Here is a 17,544-nt window from a genome sequence, read left to right as displayed (position 1 = left end):
AATCTTCTCAGCTGGTCCTATCCCAACCACCCTTACGATTCCGCCTGCGGCGAGCGGCCTTCCAGGCACCGTCATTATTCAGTCTCCTGGCGTCTTCTTCGACACGATTACATCGACGTACGATGGGACCGCTCCCGCCTTGTCGACTGTCTTCCCGACTGCGGCTGGTGAAACCGGTACCGTTATCGTCCTTGTGCCTTCCGGCCTTGTCCCTTCTGCCACGGTGCCGTTGACGACACCGACTCTCACCCGCAGCCAGGTCACGATCACTTCTCTTTACACTGGCAGGATTCGGTTCAGCACCACCATTGGCGTCAGCATCCAAGGAGACCCAACTCTTCCGGACACGGTCGTTGTGTACGTCCCCTTCACCGAGGGCGTATCTGCGACGCCGACGGCAACCCCTGGTGCAGTTACGACGATTTTCACCGGAATCCCAGGAACGTTCGCGGGACCTCAGACTACCACTCTACCAATCGGCGCAGATGGTGTGGAAACAGTCCTCATCCAGACTGCTCTTCCTGCGCTCACTCCCCCTGCTACTGGTCTCACCACAATCTTCACTGGCATCCCGGGAACTTTCGTAGGCCCCGTCACCACAACATTGCCTGCTGGCCCCGACGGCCTCCAGACAGTTCTTATTCAGACTGCTCTTCCTGGTGTCACTCCTACCGCCACTGGTCTTACTACGATTTTCACTGGGGTTCCGGGAACTTTCGTGGGTCCTATCACCACGACACTGCCCGCTGGACCTGATGGTATCGAAACGGTACTCATTCAGACTGCCCTTTCCGGCGTTGTTCCGACTGCCACTGGGCTTACCACGATCTTCACCGGCATTCCAGGAACTTTCGTGGGAAGCTTGACGACAACGCTTTCGGCCGGCCTTGATGGCATTGAAACAGTATTGATCCAAACTGCTTTGCCTAGCATTACGCCGACCGCTACTGCCGTCACGACCGTTTTCACTGGTATTCCCGGAACATTCTTGGGTTCCCTGACGACGACGCTTCCCGCTGGCCCTGATGGTATCGAAACCGTTCTTATTCAGACTGCGTTATCAGGAGTCGTCCCGAGCGCGACCGCTGCCACGACAATCTTCACCGGTGTTCCTGGCACCTTCTTGGGTTCTGTGACAACCACTCTACCTGCTGGACTTGATGGTATCGAGACCGTTCTCATCCAAACAGCTCTTCCAACGGGAGGCCCTACGGCTAGCCCGACCGCCGGTCCGACCGCAGTCACTACGGTATTTACAGGTATCCCAGGAACCTTCATAGGATCCCTGACAACCACTTTACCCGCCGGCCCAGATGGTATCGAAACTGTTCTGATCCAGACCGCGTTGACTGCTATCCCAAGCGCAACTGGCCTGACGACGATCTTCACTGGTATCCCTGGCACTTTCATCGGTCCTGTGACAACAACCTTGCCCGCTGGCCCTGATGGAATCGAGACAGTCCTCATTCAGACTGCTCTTAGTGCTATCCCGACAGCCACTGGTTTGACAACGATCTTTACGGGTATTCCTGGCACGTTCTTGGGTCCTCTCACGACCACGCTCCCGGCTGGTCTTGACGGCATTGAGACCGTCCTCATCCAAACTGCTTTGAGTGCTATTCCGACCGCTACTGGTCTTACCACCGTGTTCACTGGAATCCCAGGCACTTTCGTTGGACCCGTCACAACAACTCTTCCGGTCGGTCCAAATGGTATCGAGACGGTGCTTATCCAGACTGCTCTGCCTACGGCAAACCCGACCGCAGTTACTACCATCTTTACTGGTATTCCGGGAACATTCTTGGGCTCTTTGACAACAACTCTGCCCGCCGGTCTGGACGGCATTGAGACGGTACTCATCCAGACCGCCCTGCCTACGGCTACCGCTGGCGCGATTACCACAATCTTCACCGCCGTTCCTGGAACCTTCTCTGGGGTCCGCACTACAACGCTGCCAGTCGGTCTCGATGGTATCGAGACTGTCCTTGTTGAGAGTGCCCTGCCAACCGCTCCCCCGAGTGTCACTGTCACGTACACGACCATCTTCTCGGGCATCGTTGGCACGTTTGTTGGACCTCAAACGTCCACACTCCCCGCCGGACCTGATGGTATCGCAACTGTCATTATTGCTTCTGCAATCCCGTCTGAAAGCATTCGCTTCACCACGATTCTCACAGGACTCCCTGGAACATTTACCGGCACTCAGGTCACCACCTTGCCGGTCGGCACCGACGGCATTGCGACTGTCTTGTTGCAAACCGCTCTGCCTACGGCTTCGCCAGTCTCGTACACGACACTGCTTACAGGTATTCCGGGTACCTTCATTGGCACTCAAGCAACTACTATGCCTGCTGGCACTGACGGCATTGCTACCGTATTGCTTCAAACTGCCTTGCCCACTGTCGCACCTGTTTCCTACACCACTCTGTTCTCGGGTGTGCCTGGTACCTTCGTGGGCACCGTGGCCACAACGCTCCCTGCCGGTACGGACGGCATCGCAACTGTCATCTTTCAAACCGCTCTCCCTACACCTACAAGTGCCCCTGGTGCTTCGTACACGACTATCCTGACTGGTGTGCCGGGAACGTTTATTGGTACTCTGGCAACCACCTTGCCTGCAGGCCCTGATGGTCTTGGCACTGTTCTTTTGCAAACTGCTTTGCCGATTGCAACTTCAACTCCCCCTGGACTGCAGTACACCACGATTCTTACTGGTGTTCCGGGAACGTTTGCCGGAACTCAAACCAACACTTTGCCCTTGATTTCCGGCGCCACGATCGGAACAGTCCTTTTGGAGACCGCCATTCCCACCGCTAGCCCGATCGAATACACGACGCTGCTTACTGGCGTCCCGGGTACTTTCATCGGAACCCAGACGACCACGCTCCCGATCATCAGCGGCACTGTTGGCACAGTCCTGATCCAGACTGCTCTGCCTACCGCTCAAAGTATCGACATTACGTACGTCACCGTCATTACTGGCGTCCTGGGCACATTCCCTGGAACCCGCGCTTCAACGGCCCAGCCTACTGGAACCCAACGAACCGGTACCGTCTTCTTGGAGACCGCGATTCCTGCAATCACCTCGAATGCGGTTTCGTACGTCACAATTGTCACTGGAATCCCGGCGACCTTCACCGGTACCCAAACTCGAACCTTGTCTGGTATCGGAGTGGATGGCCTCGGCACTGTTCTCTTGGAGACTGCGCTGCCCATCACAACTCCGATCTCCTACACGACTATCTTCTCTGGCATTCCTGGAACGTTTATCGGCACACAGGCTCTCACTCTGGCTCCTGGTACTGATGGATTGGGTACCGTTGTGTTACAGACTGCCATTCCCTCGGTCCCTGTTCAATCGTTCACAACCATCTTCTCCGGTATCCCGGGTACGTTCCTTGGAACTCAAACTCGTACTCTGTCTGGTACTGGCGCAGATGGCCTCGGAACGGTTGTGTTGGAGACGGCATTGCCAACGGCACTCGCTCAGTCCTACACGACCATATTTTCTGGCGTTCCGGGCACCTTTGTCGGCACTTCAACGCTTACCCTCCCGGGCACTGGCACGAACGGCCTCGGCACTGTCCTTCTTCAGACAGCATTTCCTACTGCGCTCGCGGCTTCGTACACGACGGTCTTCTCTGGCATCCCAGGAACATTCCTGGGAACCCAAACTCGCACCCTCTCTGGAACTGGTGCAGACGGTCTTGGTACAGTTGTTTTGGAGACTGCTTTGCCTACGGCATTGGCCCAGTCTTATACCACGATTTTCTCTGGCGTCCCTGGCACGTTCGTGGGAACTTCGACGCTCACTCTGCCTGGCACTGGTATCGACGGACTTGGCACGGTCGTTCTTCAGACGGCTATCCCTACTGCAAGCCCAACTGTGAGCCTTCAGTTCACCACGCGTGTTACGGGTATTCCTGGATCCTTCATCGGAACCCAGACGACTACTCTACCTGTCGTTGGCACTGGCAACTTGGCCACGGTCCTACTTCAGACTGCCGTTCCTGTGGTGTCTTACGTGACCCAGGTCACGGGCATTCCGGGCACTTTCGTTGGAACAAGCACGCGAACCCTGCCCATCGCCGGCACAGGCAACGTGGGAACGATTCTTCTGGAGACAGCCGTTCCTTTGGCTTCGTTCACGACCATCTTCAGCGGTGTCCCTGGCACATTCGCCGGAACGCAGACTCGCACTTTGCCAGCTCTTGGCACTGACGGTCTGATTACCGTCGTTCTTGAGACTGCTGTACCCGAGGCTACTTCATCCGCTGCGCCGTCTGTCACGGTCATCAACACATCCTATGTCACGATCATCACGGGTGTCTTTGGTACTTTCGATGGAACTCAGACAACGACCCTACCTGCCGCGGTCACCAATCCTGGCTTGGTCACTGTCGTCCTTCAGACTGCCATCCCTAGCGCTGGCACAACTGCGTTCACCACGATCCTCACAGGCATCCCTGGCGCCACTTTCCCCGGCACCAGGGCGAGCACTTTGCCCGTCATTGGAACTCTCGGAACTGTACTCCTCGAGACAGCCATTCCCAGTGTACCCGCGACTTCATTCACGACGATCTTCACTGGAATCCCAGGAGCCACGTTCGTCGGCACCCAGTTCAGCACTCTACCTGTCACCGGTTCCATTGGCACCGTTCTCGCAGAGACTGCTCTGCCTGCCATCCCGACAATGTCGCTCACCACCATCTTCACTGGTATTCCTGGAGCTACTTTCATCGGTACGCAGTTCTCGACTCTTCCCGCTACTGGAACGATCGGCACGGTATTGGCTCAAACCGCGCTCCCTGCCCTTCCGACGACCTCGTTCACCACGATCTTCAGTGGAATTCCAGGAGCTACCTTCGTTGGTCCTCTCACCACCACGCTTCCAGTTACTGGCACGATTGGCACCGTTATCATCGAGAGTGCACTGCCCGCGGTGATTTCGTACATCACCGTTCCAACTGGCGTGCCCGGCGCAAGCTTCGTCGGCACTCAGTTCTCTACCCTACCCCTCACAGGTGCCATTGGTACTGTCTTGGCTCAAACCGCGCTCCCGGCTGACATTTCGTATGTCACGATTCCCACCGGAGTACCTGGGGCTACCTTCATCGGAACCCAACTCACCACTCTCCCGGTGACTGGTACTATTGGTACGGTTTTGGCTCAAACTGCCATCCCCAATGCAGTCACGTCTTATACCACGGTCCTCACTGGCGTCATCGGCACCTTTGCCGGCACACGAGCAACAACTCTTCCCGTTACTGGCACCCTTGGAACCGTGCTCTTGGAGACAGCTCTTCCAGTGCCGACGTCGTACACGACGCTCATCACCGGAATCCCGGGCACATTTATCGGCGCTCAGACAACTACCTTGGCAGGCTCAGGAACAGTCGGCACTGTACTTATACAGACGGCGCTGCCTCTGCCACCAGTCACTTCGTACACCACGATCCCGACTGGCACCATCGGCACGTTCGTCGGCACTCAGACAATCACCTTGCCGCTTACTGGCACTTTGGGCACCGTTTTGCTCCAGACCGCCATCCCGCCTATTGTTACTGTCTACACCACGATTACTCGCGGCGTCACTGACACGTTTGTGGGCACTCGTACTTCAACGGGCCCGGTCAGCGGAACGCTGGGTACGGTATTCGAGGAAACGGCTATTCCGCCTTTGTCTACATCATACGTCACTCTCGTCACTGGTGTTATCGGGACATTTGCGGGTACGCAGACGACGACTTTGCCCGTTACTGGAAACATCGGCACCGTCTTGCTTGAGACTGCTTTACCTGTTCCAACCTCCTACACGACAATCTTGACTGGCGCTCCTGGCACTTTCACTGGCACTCGCGTGACGACGCTACCCGTCAGCGGCACCCTTGGTACGGTTCTTTTGCAGACGGCGTTGCCCATCCCAACGTCATACGTTACAGTCACAACCGGCATTCCGGGCACCTTCACTGGTACTCAGGTATCAACGATCCCAGGATCTGACACTATTGCCACCGTGGTGCTTCAAACGGCCCTCCCCCTCCCTACCTCGTACACCACACTCCTCACTGGTGCCCCCGGCACCTTTGTTGGAACCAGAACTACAACTTTGCCGGTTTCTGGCACCCTCGGAACTGTCTTGCTCCAAACTGCTCTCCCTCTGCCGACATCATATGTCACGCAGACTACGGGCGTCCTTGGTGCTACGTTCCTCGGCACTCAGACAACGACAATTGGATCCGGAACCCTGGCCACGGTACTCCTCGAGACGGCCCTTCCCTTCCCTACATCGTACACCACGATCTTCACAGGTGTCCCTGGAGCCACTTTCCCAGGAACGCAGACGGTTACTCTCTCTGCTACCGGCACCCTGGCAACAGTCTTGGTTCAGTCCTCAGTTCCAATTCCGACGTCATACACAACCGTCTTCACAGGCATTCCGGGAGCCACCTTTGCTGGACCTCAGACTTCTACACTCGTAGGGTCTGGATCCATCGCAACTGTGCTCATCCAGACTGCTCTGCCAATCCCGACATCGTACACCACGATCGTCACTGGCCTTGCCGGAACTGTGTTCCCCGGAACCCAGACGGTTACGCTTTCGGCCACGGGAACCCTCGGAACCGTTCTGCTTCAGACTGCCATTCCGTACACGACCGTTCTCACAGGAATTCCTGGAACCTTCATCGGAACCCAGGCAATCACCATTCCTCCGGTCGGAAGCCAGCTTGGAACAGTCCTTCTCCAAACCGCTTTGCCGCTCTCATACACCACAGTTACTAGTGGAGTCACGAGCGACTTCACCGGCACAAGAACTCTTACTCTTGATGGCACGGGCACCAACATCCGAACTGTCGTCTTGGAGACTGCCATCCCTGCCCAGGTCATTGTCTCTTACACGACAATCATCACAGGTATTCTCGGCACTTTCGCCGGCACTCAGACGTCTACAGTTCCCACAACTGGGCCTGGCCAGAGCCTCGTCACCGTTTTCTTGGAGACCGCTATTCGCCCGATTTCATTCACGACAGTCTTCAGCGGAGTCGTCGGCAACTTTGCAGGCACTTCAACCGTTACTCTTCCCACGACCGCCGGCCAGGCCCTTGGTACCGTGGTTCTGCAAACCGCGCTGCAAACTACATCCTACATCACAATTCCTTCGGGCGTACCTGGCAACTTCCAAGGCACCTCACTCATCACCTTGGACGGCACTGGTCTCATCAGAACCGTTATCGCGGAGACAGCCTTGCCCACAACATCGTACACGACGATTGTGTCAGGAGTTGCTGGTAACTTCCAGGGCACTTCTCTCATCACTCTGTCAGGCACTGGTCTCATCCGAACTGTTATTGCCGAAACCGCGATCCCAACGACTGGTTACGTGACGATTCCCACCGGCGTGCCCGGCAACTTTGCTGGAACTTCGCTCATCACCCAGTCTGCCGCTCCTGGCGCCACGCTCATCACCGTCTTGGCCCAAACAGCCATTCCGACCACCGGATATGTGACCATTCCTACTGGCGTTCCTGGTAACTTCCAGGGTACGTCTTTGATCACGCAGTCGGCTGCCGCAGGTGCCACGTTGATTACTGTGTTGGCTCAAACCGCCATTCCCACGACGGGATACGTGACAATTCCCACGGGTGTACCTGGAAACTTCCAGGGCACATCTTTGATCACGCAGTCCGCCGCCGCAGGAGCAACGCTCATCACCGTGTTAGCCCAAACAGCCATTCCTACTACAGGTTATGTGACAATCCCGACTGGCGTCACTGGCAACTTCGCGGGCACCTCCTTGGTCACTCAGTCTGCTCCCGCAGGTGCCACGTTGATAACGGTGCTGGCTCAGACTGCTATTCGTACAACAGGATATATCACCATTCCCACGGGTGTCACTGGGAACTTTGCCGGCACATCTTTGGTCACTCAATCTGCTGCCGCGGGAGCTACTCTCATCACGGTTCTAGCACAGACGGCCATTCCGACGACGGGATACATCACCATCCCTACCGGTGTGACAGGCACGTTCCAAGGCACGTCTCTGGTCACGCAATCCGCAGCTGCTGGCGCTACCCTCATCACCGTTCTCGCGCAGACAGCTCTGCCGACAACCCGCTTCACTACCATCCCGACTGGTGTTCCTGGAAACTTCCAAGGCACCTCGCTGGTGACTCAGTCAGCCGCCGCGGGAGCTACTCTCATCACGGTTCAGGCACAGACAGCTCTGCCTACCACGGCTACAACTACCGTCCTCACCGGTGTGCAGGGTGTCTTTGCTGGAACTTCATACCTCACCCTTACAGGCAGCGGAACCATCGTCACTGTTCTCGCCCAGACGGCCCTTGCTCAGACTTCTTACGTGACCATCCCCTCTGGAGTGCCTGGCGCTACCTTCACCGGTACTTCACTGGTCACTCAGTCCGGAACAGGTTTTGTCAGAACAGTAATCGCAGAGACTGCGCTGCCAACGACAACGTATGTTACTATTCCATCTGGAGTCACTGGAGCCGCCTTCACTGGCACTTCTCTCATTACCCAATCGGGCACTGGACTTACTAGAACCGTCATTGCGGCTACGGCCGTTCCCATCTCGACCGTCTACACGACCATCCCGACTGGAGTTGGCGGTTCTTTCTCGGGAACTCGCTACTCAACCGTCAGTGGCACCGGCAGTCTCATCACCGTGTTTGCACAGACTCGCATTCCCACGGCCACACGAGTCGTTACGCAGACGTCCTCGCCATCGGGATGTATCCCTACACCCGCCGCAAGCCCTACTGGACGCTGTATCAACCAGTCACAAGTCAACGCAGTTCCCATCCCGACTCAGTGTTCTAGCTTGGATCAAACCCTCCTCGGCGGGGTCCTTACCACTCCTAGTACGTCGCAGCTCAACGCTTGTCAAGCCGCGTTGGGCAACTATGCCACCATCCCTCAGGTTGCGGCTTGTACCGTATCCGGTCTCAGGCTCCTCGGCACATACGCCGAATGCATCAGGACCGGTCTTGCCAGTGCAACTGGCTGTGTCACAAGCCTGCCGATCTCGTGTACCAATATCGAGGCTGCGACGGGTGTCGCCGCCATTACGGCTCAGGCCAACGTATGTATCGCAAACTTGGGAATCTTCGGATATTCTGGGCTGTTCGGCAGCACCGTCAATTTGGCAACTTGCATCACGAACAACGCAGCCACTTCTGGTCTGGCGGTCCTCAATTGTATCGAACAAGGCACCGGCCTGCCCATCAACAGCTCCAGAGCAAGCACGGCGGTACTGTGCCCGTCAGGAACAGCTTGCCCACAAGTTCCCACAGCTTGCGGAGCCCTTCTGGATGCGTCGTTCAACTTGACGAACGGTCTCGAAGCACAGGTCAACCTCTGTCAGGCGGCTCTGGTGGTCAACTCCATTACAGGTGTTCTCAGCACGACTCTTGCAAACCCCTTGGGCACAGTCGACTGTCTGGTCGGCACCCTGCTCACGACCGTCAACAATCTGCTCAGTCCACAGCAGCAATACGGCCAGTGTTTCTTGCAAAAGATCCAAGCCAGCTGTATCACCAGCTTGCCTAAGACCTGTCTCAACATCGGCGTGGGCGCCCAAGCGAGCGGCCTTGCCAGCAACGTGAACGCGGCGGTATCAGTCACGGATCTCCTCAGCTGTGTCACGAGTCTAGGCTTGCTGGCGAACAGAGTCGACCCGAACTGCTTCAACGTCAGCTTGGGCTCACAAGGCATCGTTTCTTGCCTGAACCTCAGCTTGTTCGGCGTCGCCACCGTCAACGTTGTCACCAAATAAGGTGGCTTGACTACCCCTCTCTATGCATTTTTTCTTATGTTCAATGGTGTTGGAGGAAATGAAATTGTTTGGAGGGGAGAAAAAGCACCCACTGCTCCCCCTGTTTTTATGTTCAGAATTACGCTGGCTTCTCTTGCGCCGATTAAGCAAGACGTTACTTTTACAGACACAAGACTGTTAATCATGTAATCATAATATGAATACCACCTTCATTTGTTCAACTATTCGTATCGTATTCTGTGACCTGTCACATTAAGCTTGCCTGAAAAGAATTTGATGTGGTATTTGCTTGACAACTTGACGATAGACTGTTCACTAACTCAGCTGATTTGGAATGGCCTGAGGTCGCCTGAAAGATCTAAATGCTCAGTGCACTGCGGGGAGCATGTACGCTGAAATCGGCGGCCTTGACTCGCATCATAAGGGCGAAGGGTGGCATGAGATGACAGGTGCTAGGACACCAGGGGAGGATAGGACTCACAGTGACAGATCCTGGATGAACCGAACGTACCAGCCCCCTGAAGCTCGCTGTGGGCCTGATCGTGCCACTAAAGATCAGGGCTCCCAGACACAGGAAGAGCATTGCTCTTTTACCTGCTCAAGACATTGTTAGACGGCAAGACTTTCACTACTCTCAGGTAACATCATCAATCAGATTTCTGTCGAGTGGGATTGCTTAAACATATATTGGTATTATTCATATCTCATAACCCAGTGGGTTCGTCTTCCCTGCCGCCTAGACAGAGTCCGCATACTCCCAAATATGCTTCTCGACAACGTCGAGCGACTTCATCTCCTCGTTCTCCTTCTTGATCTCCATCACCCTCTTCTTGTACTTGTCGTTCGCCAGCACATCCTCAACACCCTCGGCGACCTGCTGGGGCGTCGGCTTGCCAGTCTTGAGGTTGTGCGCCACACCAGTCCACTCGCCGCGCATCGAAATCTCGGGCTTGTCCTCGGTGTCGCCGCCAAGCACCATCGGCACGCCGTTGACGATGCCGTGCAAGAATCCGCCGTACCCGGCGTTCAAGACCCACACGTCGGCGTACTGCAGCAGAGCATCATAGGAGAGGAAGTCGGCGACCCTCGTGTTGGCGGGGATTTGCAGTTCCTCCGGCAATGCGGCACCCTTGACGCCGAGAATGGCAACGACGATGATATCGTCGCGGTGCGCCAGCCCCTGAATCGTGGGGATGATGAGGTCGGTGTAGTCCGTTGCGACAGTACCTTGAGCCACGCCAACAATCTTCTTGTTGCCAGCTGTGACGTCGCTCCACCACTCGGGATACTTGTAGTTGGGATCGATGGGCTTGGGAGGCAGGCAGCCGGCGAACTTGATCACCTCTGGGTGGTCTGAACGGGGGTATTCGAGGCTTGGCGAGCACATCTGGAGAGTGACGTCGTAGCTTGTCTGCCATGTCTCGAATAGCGAAGGGGACAGTTCCTTGGTTGCTCCTAGGGACTTGAGCACTTTGGTGTACTCCTGAGCTGGCTGGCCAAAGGGACCAAAGGGGCTGAAGAACATCTCGTTGAGAAGCTTGTTCCGAGCTCGGCCAGAATAGGTCGAGTCGGGAGGGAGGCCAGGGCCGAACGGGGCAGTGTCCTGACTTGTCACAACGATTGGGACGATGTTGATGTCGACTACAGGTGGCCTCGTCGCGAAGCCCTTCGGGAGGGGTGCGCCGTACATCATGGGAGCAAGGCCCATGAAGAAGGTCTCATGGACGATGATGACTTGCTGAGACGGACGTCTCTCGCGAATCTTCTCAAGCGTGTTCATAATGGTTCTGAACAAGTCTGGAATAGGCTTGATGAAGACCTCGTTAAGGTCGAAGATGAGGCGGGGGATGCCAACGGGAACCTTGTTCCGGACTTGATTGAACTCCTCGGTAATCATGGGTGGGATGGGAATATGCTCGGCGCCCATCCGCTTGAGCTGAGGCTTAAATTCTTCGCCGGCGATGAAGGTGGCCTCGAAGCCCCTCTGGATCATCTCCGCAGCGATCTGGAGAAGAGGATAGGTGTGGCCGGTGGCAGGGGCCGCGGCGAACAGGAGGTAGGGACGCTTCTTGTTGCCATCACCGACACCGTCAATGGCTACGGCCTCGACGGCCTCGACCAGTGAGTCTCCGGATATCGTCATGGTGCTCGGCCTGTTTGTTCGATGTTAGAGATTGAAAATGCCCAATTGTAAAGACTGGAAGTGATATCTTGATGCTGATGAGGGGTGAAAACCGGGGCTTCAAGAGATCGTTCGAGGAGGGTTGCGACGGTGTATATAAGTGGTTGGACATATGAGTGACCTGTAGATGTGGAGGCTCAAAGCGACAACGCGAAGAACAAACGTCCCGCTACTCGACCAGATGTCATCCGCTAAGCCGGGGAGCCACACGCGTCAAAGACCGCATGGCTGTGTATGGTTGCGTTGTCGCTGAAGTCTGACGACAGATTTTAGTCTGGCGGATAGCTACAAGCTTGGGAGAACGGGAATTCCAAAAAAGGCACAAAGCAGACCAAAAGGTCCAATCGCTTAGGCCTTTTCTTGAGCTCGACAGCCCTGGAAAGCCCTGTGAGGTTGCCAGACAACTCACATTCTCAACCTCCCGTGATGCCATTCGTCGAAGCTCGGCCTCGGAGATCTAATCATGTGCGGGCGAGAGACGCAGTGGCAGGTTTGGGTCCTTAAGGCCCTCTGCCAAGTGTCGATGCCTCTGCGTTTGATGATGGCATTGGAGTGGGAAAACGGCCCGCAGGATCAGGGTCCTTGCAGGTTTAGCCTCAGCCATAAGCGCGATTCTGAGATGGGCGAATTGTTTTACCTAGTGCGGTTGCGAATTGGGCTAATAGTCTCAACCGCGTCAATGATGTAAGGCAGCAAGATTTCCTTAGCCTCACGGCATTCGCGTTCCGTCCAACGGATGATCTGCTTGGTTGCAACGTAGGCAGCGAGAATCAGGCAAAAGATCGGCACTACCGATAAGTCGGATAGATACCGACGGGACATTGAGGCAGCCTTGACCTCTTGGGACATGCCACCCACCAAGACGTCTTGCTCCTGATTTCGGGGACCACCACGTACGTATTGATGTGCTGATTTGCGGGCTGCGTCTAGACAAGCTTCGCATCAGAGACATCCCGCGCGCTTCCTATGGCTGCACATTTGTCCATGTACGGCTACTCGTACAAGTGCAGAATTTCGCGAGAGCGCGTCGTGGCAGAACCTGTCGTGTGTACAGATCGATTGGCTCGCAGGGTGGAATTATCACAGCCGAAGACGTCCTCGCATGCATGTAAGCTGACACGGCCAGGTGGACATGCCTTGGCGAGTAGAAATGTGAAATGATATCGAATCTAGACAACAATCTAGACATCGGGGACTTTCGTTTTGGAACACGGCGAAGGGACACGCCGACTGTCCGAAGCACAAAAAGAGCCGCAGCTTACCGGGTTTGCCAGGTACCGCTCAGATCGCTAAGCGGAAGCACATGCTGCTGTGGATTGTCTGCCGAAGAAGAAAAATGTCTTTAACCTGAAGCAGTCCGGATCATCGCCAGAGACCCATGTTGAAGCACCGAGCGGCAGCGGGGTCACGATGCGGGAGAGCAGGGCTCTAAGTGACAGCAATTGCGCCGGGCCGCGCGCGGGCTTGATGGAATTGGATGTCACCAAGTCCCGCGCGGCACGGGATGATGCACTTTGAGACACAACGGACGATTCGATGTTGATGCTTATCAATCTGTAGTGCAGATGTCGTAGAACGTGCTTGGCAATGTCTTGTGCTGCTGCATGGAACCTTCATTCGCGTCTTTGCCGAGCCGCGAAGGCGCGCCGACCGTTTTGTTTTGCTTTCTCCGCCGCTGATCAATACAATTCCCCAAAACGCCTGATCGTTGAACAATCCCAAGCCGTCCCAAATGTCCGTTATGCCGATGCTGCAGTCGCCGGTCCGCCGATCAACAAATGCGCGATGTTGATTACTCCATATGTACCGTATCATTGCGCTGCGACCCCTTTTCCTTTTCGGTCCCCTGAACGTCCAAAAATCTCCCGCAGACTCCACGACTTCTTGTCCGAGCCATCGGATGACCCAGAGGAGTAGAATGTAGAAAGCTTCGATAGTGATGAGGTGGATTTCGTTGCGCCGTAGACTTCGGTCGGTCGTCCTGCAATGAGATACCATCAGCATCGTGTTTAGATGCCGCACAGAATCAGAGTTGAACCCACTTATGTTTCCAGCGCCACCGATTCCGTAGCCCCTGAATTGGCGATCTCTCACCGCAGTCTCCTTCACATCGTGCTCCTCCTCGGTATCGCTGCTCGCGTCATCCAAGCTTCTCCTCCTCCTCACATTGACAGGCGGCACAGTGCTCCCTGCCACGCCTGACTCGAATCTTGGAGTTGTGGGTGTCGTCCCGCCCGCCGCGACCGGGGATGGCAGCACCGACGCCGCGGGCCGCAGATTCACGGTGGAAACGCTGCGGACGACGGCCAATCGGCCCTGAACGCGGACTCGATGTTGCTGCCGCTTCCGCGCGGGTAGGAGCTGGTTTGTCTCGGGATCCATCTCGGCCATATCGTCCTGCGAACGGCGGAACTGGTTATGGAGGGAGATCATGGCGTCGTGGATTGGCATGGACGGGCGGCTTTCGGATAGGTGCAGCTCGATCGTATTTCGAATCACGCACGAATGGGCGGTCAGTTCTTGGGGTAACGGTCGCAATGGGGTTTCTCGCGGCCAAGAGAATGCAACGAAGGCCGAAAGTCGCATGAGAAAGCTGCAGACCGAGCTGGAGCCTGGGAAACCAAAAACAAATGAGCGGACGCGACAGATGACAAATGTCGTCGCAAGAAATGAAGGTCGTCAGGAGCTATTCCATCGATTCGCGAGGCCGAAACAGCGAAGAAGGAGAAGAAAACGACTGAACGTCACACTATCGATGCTAATCAGGGGCACCACTTCAAGCTAAGATGCCGAGCCAGCGTCGCTGAGCTCAGCCATCGTCCATGGAGTAGACAGCCCGACTAATTCTCTGTGTGCATGCTCTCTTTCTGCCTGGAAATGGCACTCCAAGATAAGGAAGCGGCGCAATCAACCCCAAGCAACCGGCTCTCAATCCGATTTCCTTTTGTCAAGCATTCCAGCAATCAAATCAGGCGCCCCGAGCCGTTGCTTGTGGCGGCCAAGTTCCCCTCATTAAACCTTGCATTGGGGTTGCCGGGGTGCCCTGAACGTGGGTGGTTTTGGGGGTAACATCGCCATGGAACCAGCCCTGATTTGCGCCAGGGCCCGTCTTAGTTCGACGGCTTTACCGGCTTGCTCGGATGAAGTCTCGATGTTTGACGGACACTGATTGTTCTTCATTTTCGAGGGTCTGTTGTTTGAAATGGGGGGGACTTGAGTAGAAGGCTCTCGATGCCACCTTCGATACCCCTGAATCCTTCATCTGAATTTCCAACAACGCGAACAAGCGGCGCAGCAAAGGTGCCTCCCACAGCAGACCAGCTACCGTTGGAACCCAAAATCCGCGCGTGGGATGGGATGGCAGTGTGACAGGGGGACAGGGGTCGCACCATGTTGCTCGATTGGGCAGCCATGTAAGCAGCCACTGTGAGCCATTGGCTCCTGGCGTGGAGTTGATCAGCTAGCGCCTCGCGCAGCCAGGATGGCGGTGTTATCGTCGGGGCAATTAACTTTGCTGCCAGGAACAAACTGCTGGAGAATCAACAAACCGTCAGAAAATATTTGCCCTGTATTTTCTACTGCCAAACTATCAAGTTCATCCCATAGAGAGGCTGCACTGGAACGAAGAAACGCCACCGTCAATGAGCCGTAGATCTTCATTATCTGGTTCAGAACTCTCTGTTCATCGTTTTGACTGAAGCAATAGAGAGCACAGCCAGACCAGAGACTGCAGACCGCCGCCGGAACAGAGCAAGTAGGATCTCAAGTTGCGTAGAACTTCCCGCATGGCTTCCCATGCAACACTCCACTGGAGAAGTCCGCTTTCCCAATGAGGCTTTGTTCGTGGACTTCTAGAAGACCGAGTGCCCACGCTGTGGCTTGAGCATCTCAAAGCCCCTTCCCATTCCAATCAATCCATGCTCGATAATCAGAACCCGGCAAGCATGGCGGCCACAATGATCTTTCAGCAAGAAAGCGATGTATCAAAACTTCCATGCAATGCATCTAATCCCACGGTGCAGAGCTCATCACCGGCTGATCGATTTCCTCATCAAATATGGCAAACCCCAAGTGGCGGCCAGGGTCTAGGAATCGCAGCGGACCCCGCTCAGAAGACAACTCGTTAACAACATTGAAGAGATGTTTCGGAAGTAGTTGCAGTCCCAGATTCTGCGTCATGTGGGCTCTACTGACGGATTTTGGTACTATAGCAGTTCCTCTCTGGACAGCCCAAGAGAGACAGACCTGATGACCGGTCAGATGTTATACTTCTTTTTGTAGCAATGTCAACCTACCTGGGCTGGGGACATCCCGCATTTTTTGGAGACTTCAATTATCTGCAGCATGTTAGGGCGACATATCTTGCCGAGCAAATCTGGGGCTAGCCGTATGCCTGCCTACCTTTGAATTTTCAGTGGGAAACGGCTCATCTGGATGACCTCTGACCTGCGCCACTGGTCGACCGCCGAGAGGTTGGTGGGCCATGAGCAGAATTCCATGCTTTGACGAGAAATCAAGAAGTTCATGTTGTGGCAAGTAACTATCCACCGTAAGAAAGTGGAAGATTCTGAGAGACCCGAGGAAGATTGTGAACAGACGGGTGGAGCTCAACCTGGTTAACCGCTGGAACAATTTTGGCAACTTCGAGTATGCGCTTCGTCTTAAGGACGTTGAAGTTGGAAAGCCCTTCTTGATGTCAGCTTTCAGTCCTCGACAAACATTCACGAGAATGTGTATGACTCACCGATAGATCGAGCCTTGCCTGAGTCCACGAGCTTTTCCATCGCTTGCCACGTTTCCGGATACCGCCGAGAGAGGTCGTAATCAATAACAGGCTATCTGAAGGGTCAGAAACGAGCTGCCGTAGCCAAATGCGAACTGAATCACCAACCTTTCCATTGCCACTCGGGTGCCTGATGGTATTGTTATTTTTGCCGGCTTTGTAGGCATGAGGAACTATGATGTCTTAGCCATACACCATAACGACAAGGAGGCGTTTTCATGACGTACAATGCATTAGATATAGGTCAACTACATTGTTCCAAATTAATCCACTAAACAGGGTTTGCAGAAAGGAATCTTACCATGATCTAGTTGAAGATCACGTAGAGAGGTTTCAAGAGCTCTCTCAACGTCGGCAGGCTCATGCCAGGTTTGGGCGCTAACGAGCTAATATGTTATAATCTTATCGTGGGACTGGGAAACCAGCATACTCAGCATATGTTGCTTACAGCTTAGACGTCACAAATATCTCTTCCCTCGGAATTCCGCTTTCTTTGATAGCTTCGCCAATGTCTTTCTCGTTGCCGTATGCGTTGGCCCCATCAATGTGCCTGTAACCAAGACTCAGCGCCAGCTTCACGGCATCCTTGACCTTGGAGTTGCCCTCGGTTCCCTGGAAAGTTCCGAAGCCAACCGCGGGAACCTTTCGGCCATTATTCAAAGTGAAGATCCTAGGAAAAGACATGGTGGCAACCGTTTGTCTGGGGCTTCAAGACCCTGAGCCTGGTCATTGGATGGTGTAAAGGTGATTGAATCTCAGACGATTGGATGCGCGGGGTAATGCGGA

General features: G+C 55.0%; 4 protein-coding genes across 4 annotated transcripts in view; 1 reads left to right on the top strand and 3 right to left on the bottom strand.

The window, feature by feature from the left end:
- The window catches only part of CGCS363_v007622 (putative cell agglutination protein), a gene marked incomplete at both ends in the record, with an annotated part of 29,536 nt that extends 19,743 nt beyond the window's left edge, over nucleotides 1-9,793 (top strand). Inside the window, one exon of the mRNA XM_036639471.1 lies at nucleotides 12-9,793. Within this exon, the coding sequence (XP_036496824.1) occupies nucleotides 12-9,793 (9,782 nt within the window). The remainder of the gene's footprint in view (nucleotides 1-11) is intronic.
- Nucleotides 9,794-10,529: 736 nt separating this feature from the next.
- Nucleotides 10,530-11,936, bottom strand: ugtB1-1 (UDP-glucosyltransferase B1; the record flags this gene model as incomplete). The annotated part of the gene is made up of 1 exon (XM_036639470.1): nucleotides 10,530-11,936. The coding sequence occupies one exon, from the start codon at nucleotides 11,934-11,936 to the stop codon at nucleotides 10,530-10,532; it is 1,407 nt and encodes a 468-aa protein (XP_036496825.1).
- Nucleotides 11,937-13,786: 1,850 nt separating this feature from the next.
- On the bottom strand, nucleotides 13,787-14,408 carry CGCS363_v007620 (uncharacterized protein; the record flags this gene model as incomplete). Its single annotated transcript, XM_036639469.1, has 2 exons — nucleotides 13,787-13,956; nucleotides 14,018-14,408. 2 exons carry the CDS (start codon nucleotides 14,406-14,408, stop codon nucleotides 13,787-13,789), a joined length of 561 nt encoding a protein of 186 aa, XP_036496826.1.
- Nucleotides 14,409-16,515: 2,107 nt separating this feature from the next.
- On the bottom strand, nucleotides 16,516-17,442 carry CGCS363_v007619 (alcohol dehydrogenase; the record flags this gene model as incomplete). Its single annotated transcript, XM_036639468.1, has 6 exons — nucleotides 16,516-16,661; nucleotides 16,720-16,810; nucleotides 16,867-16,931; nucleotides 16,986-17,006; nucleotides 17,060-17,136; nucleotides 17,207-17,442. 6 exons carry the CDS (start codon nucleotides 17,440-17,442, stop codon nucleotides 16,516-16,518), a joined length of 636 nt encoding a protein of 211 aa, XP_036496058.1.
- Nucleotides 17,443-17,544: the final 102 nt, after the last annotated feature.

The sequence above is a fragment of the Colletotrichum siamense genome (assembly GCF_013390195.1).
Source record: "Colletotrichum siamense strain Cg363 chromosome Unknown KSG_Cg363_contig04, whole genome shotgun sequence".
Lineage (NCBI taxonomy): Eukaryota > Fungi > Ascomycota > Sordariomycetes > Glomerellales > Glomerellaceae > Colletotrichum > Colletotrichum siamense.
This window is presented reverse-complemented; position numbering and strand designations above follow the sequence as displayed.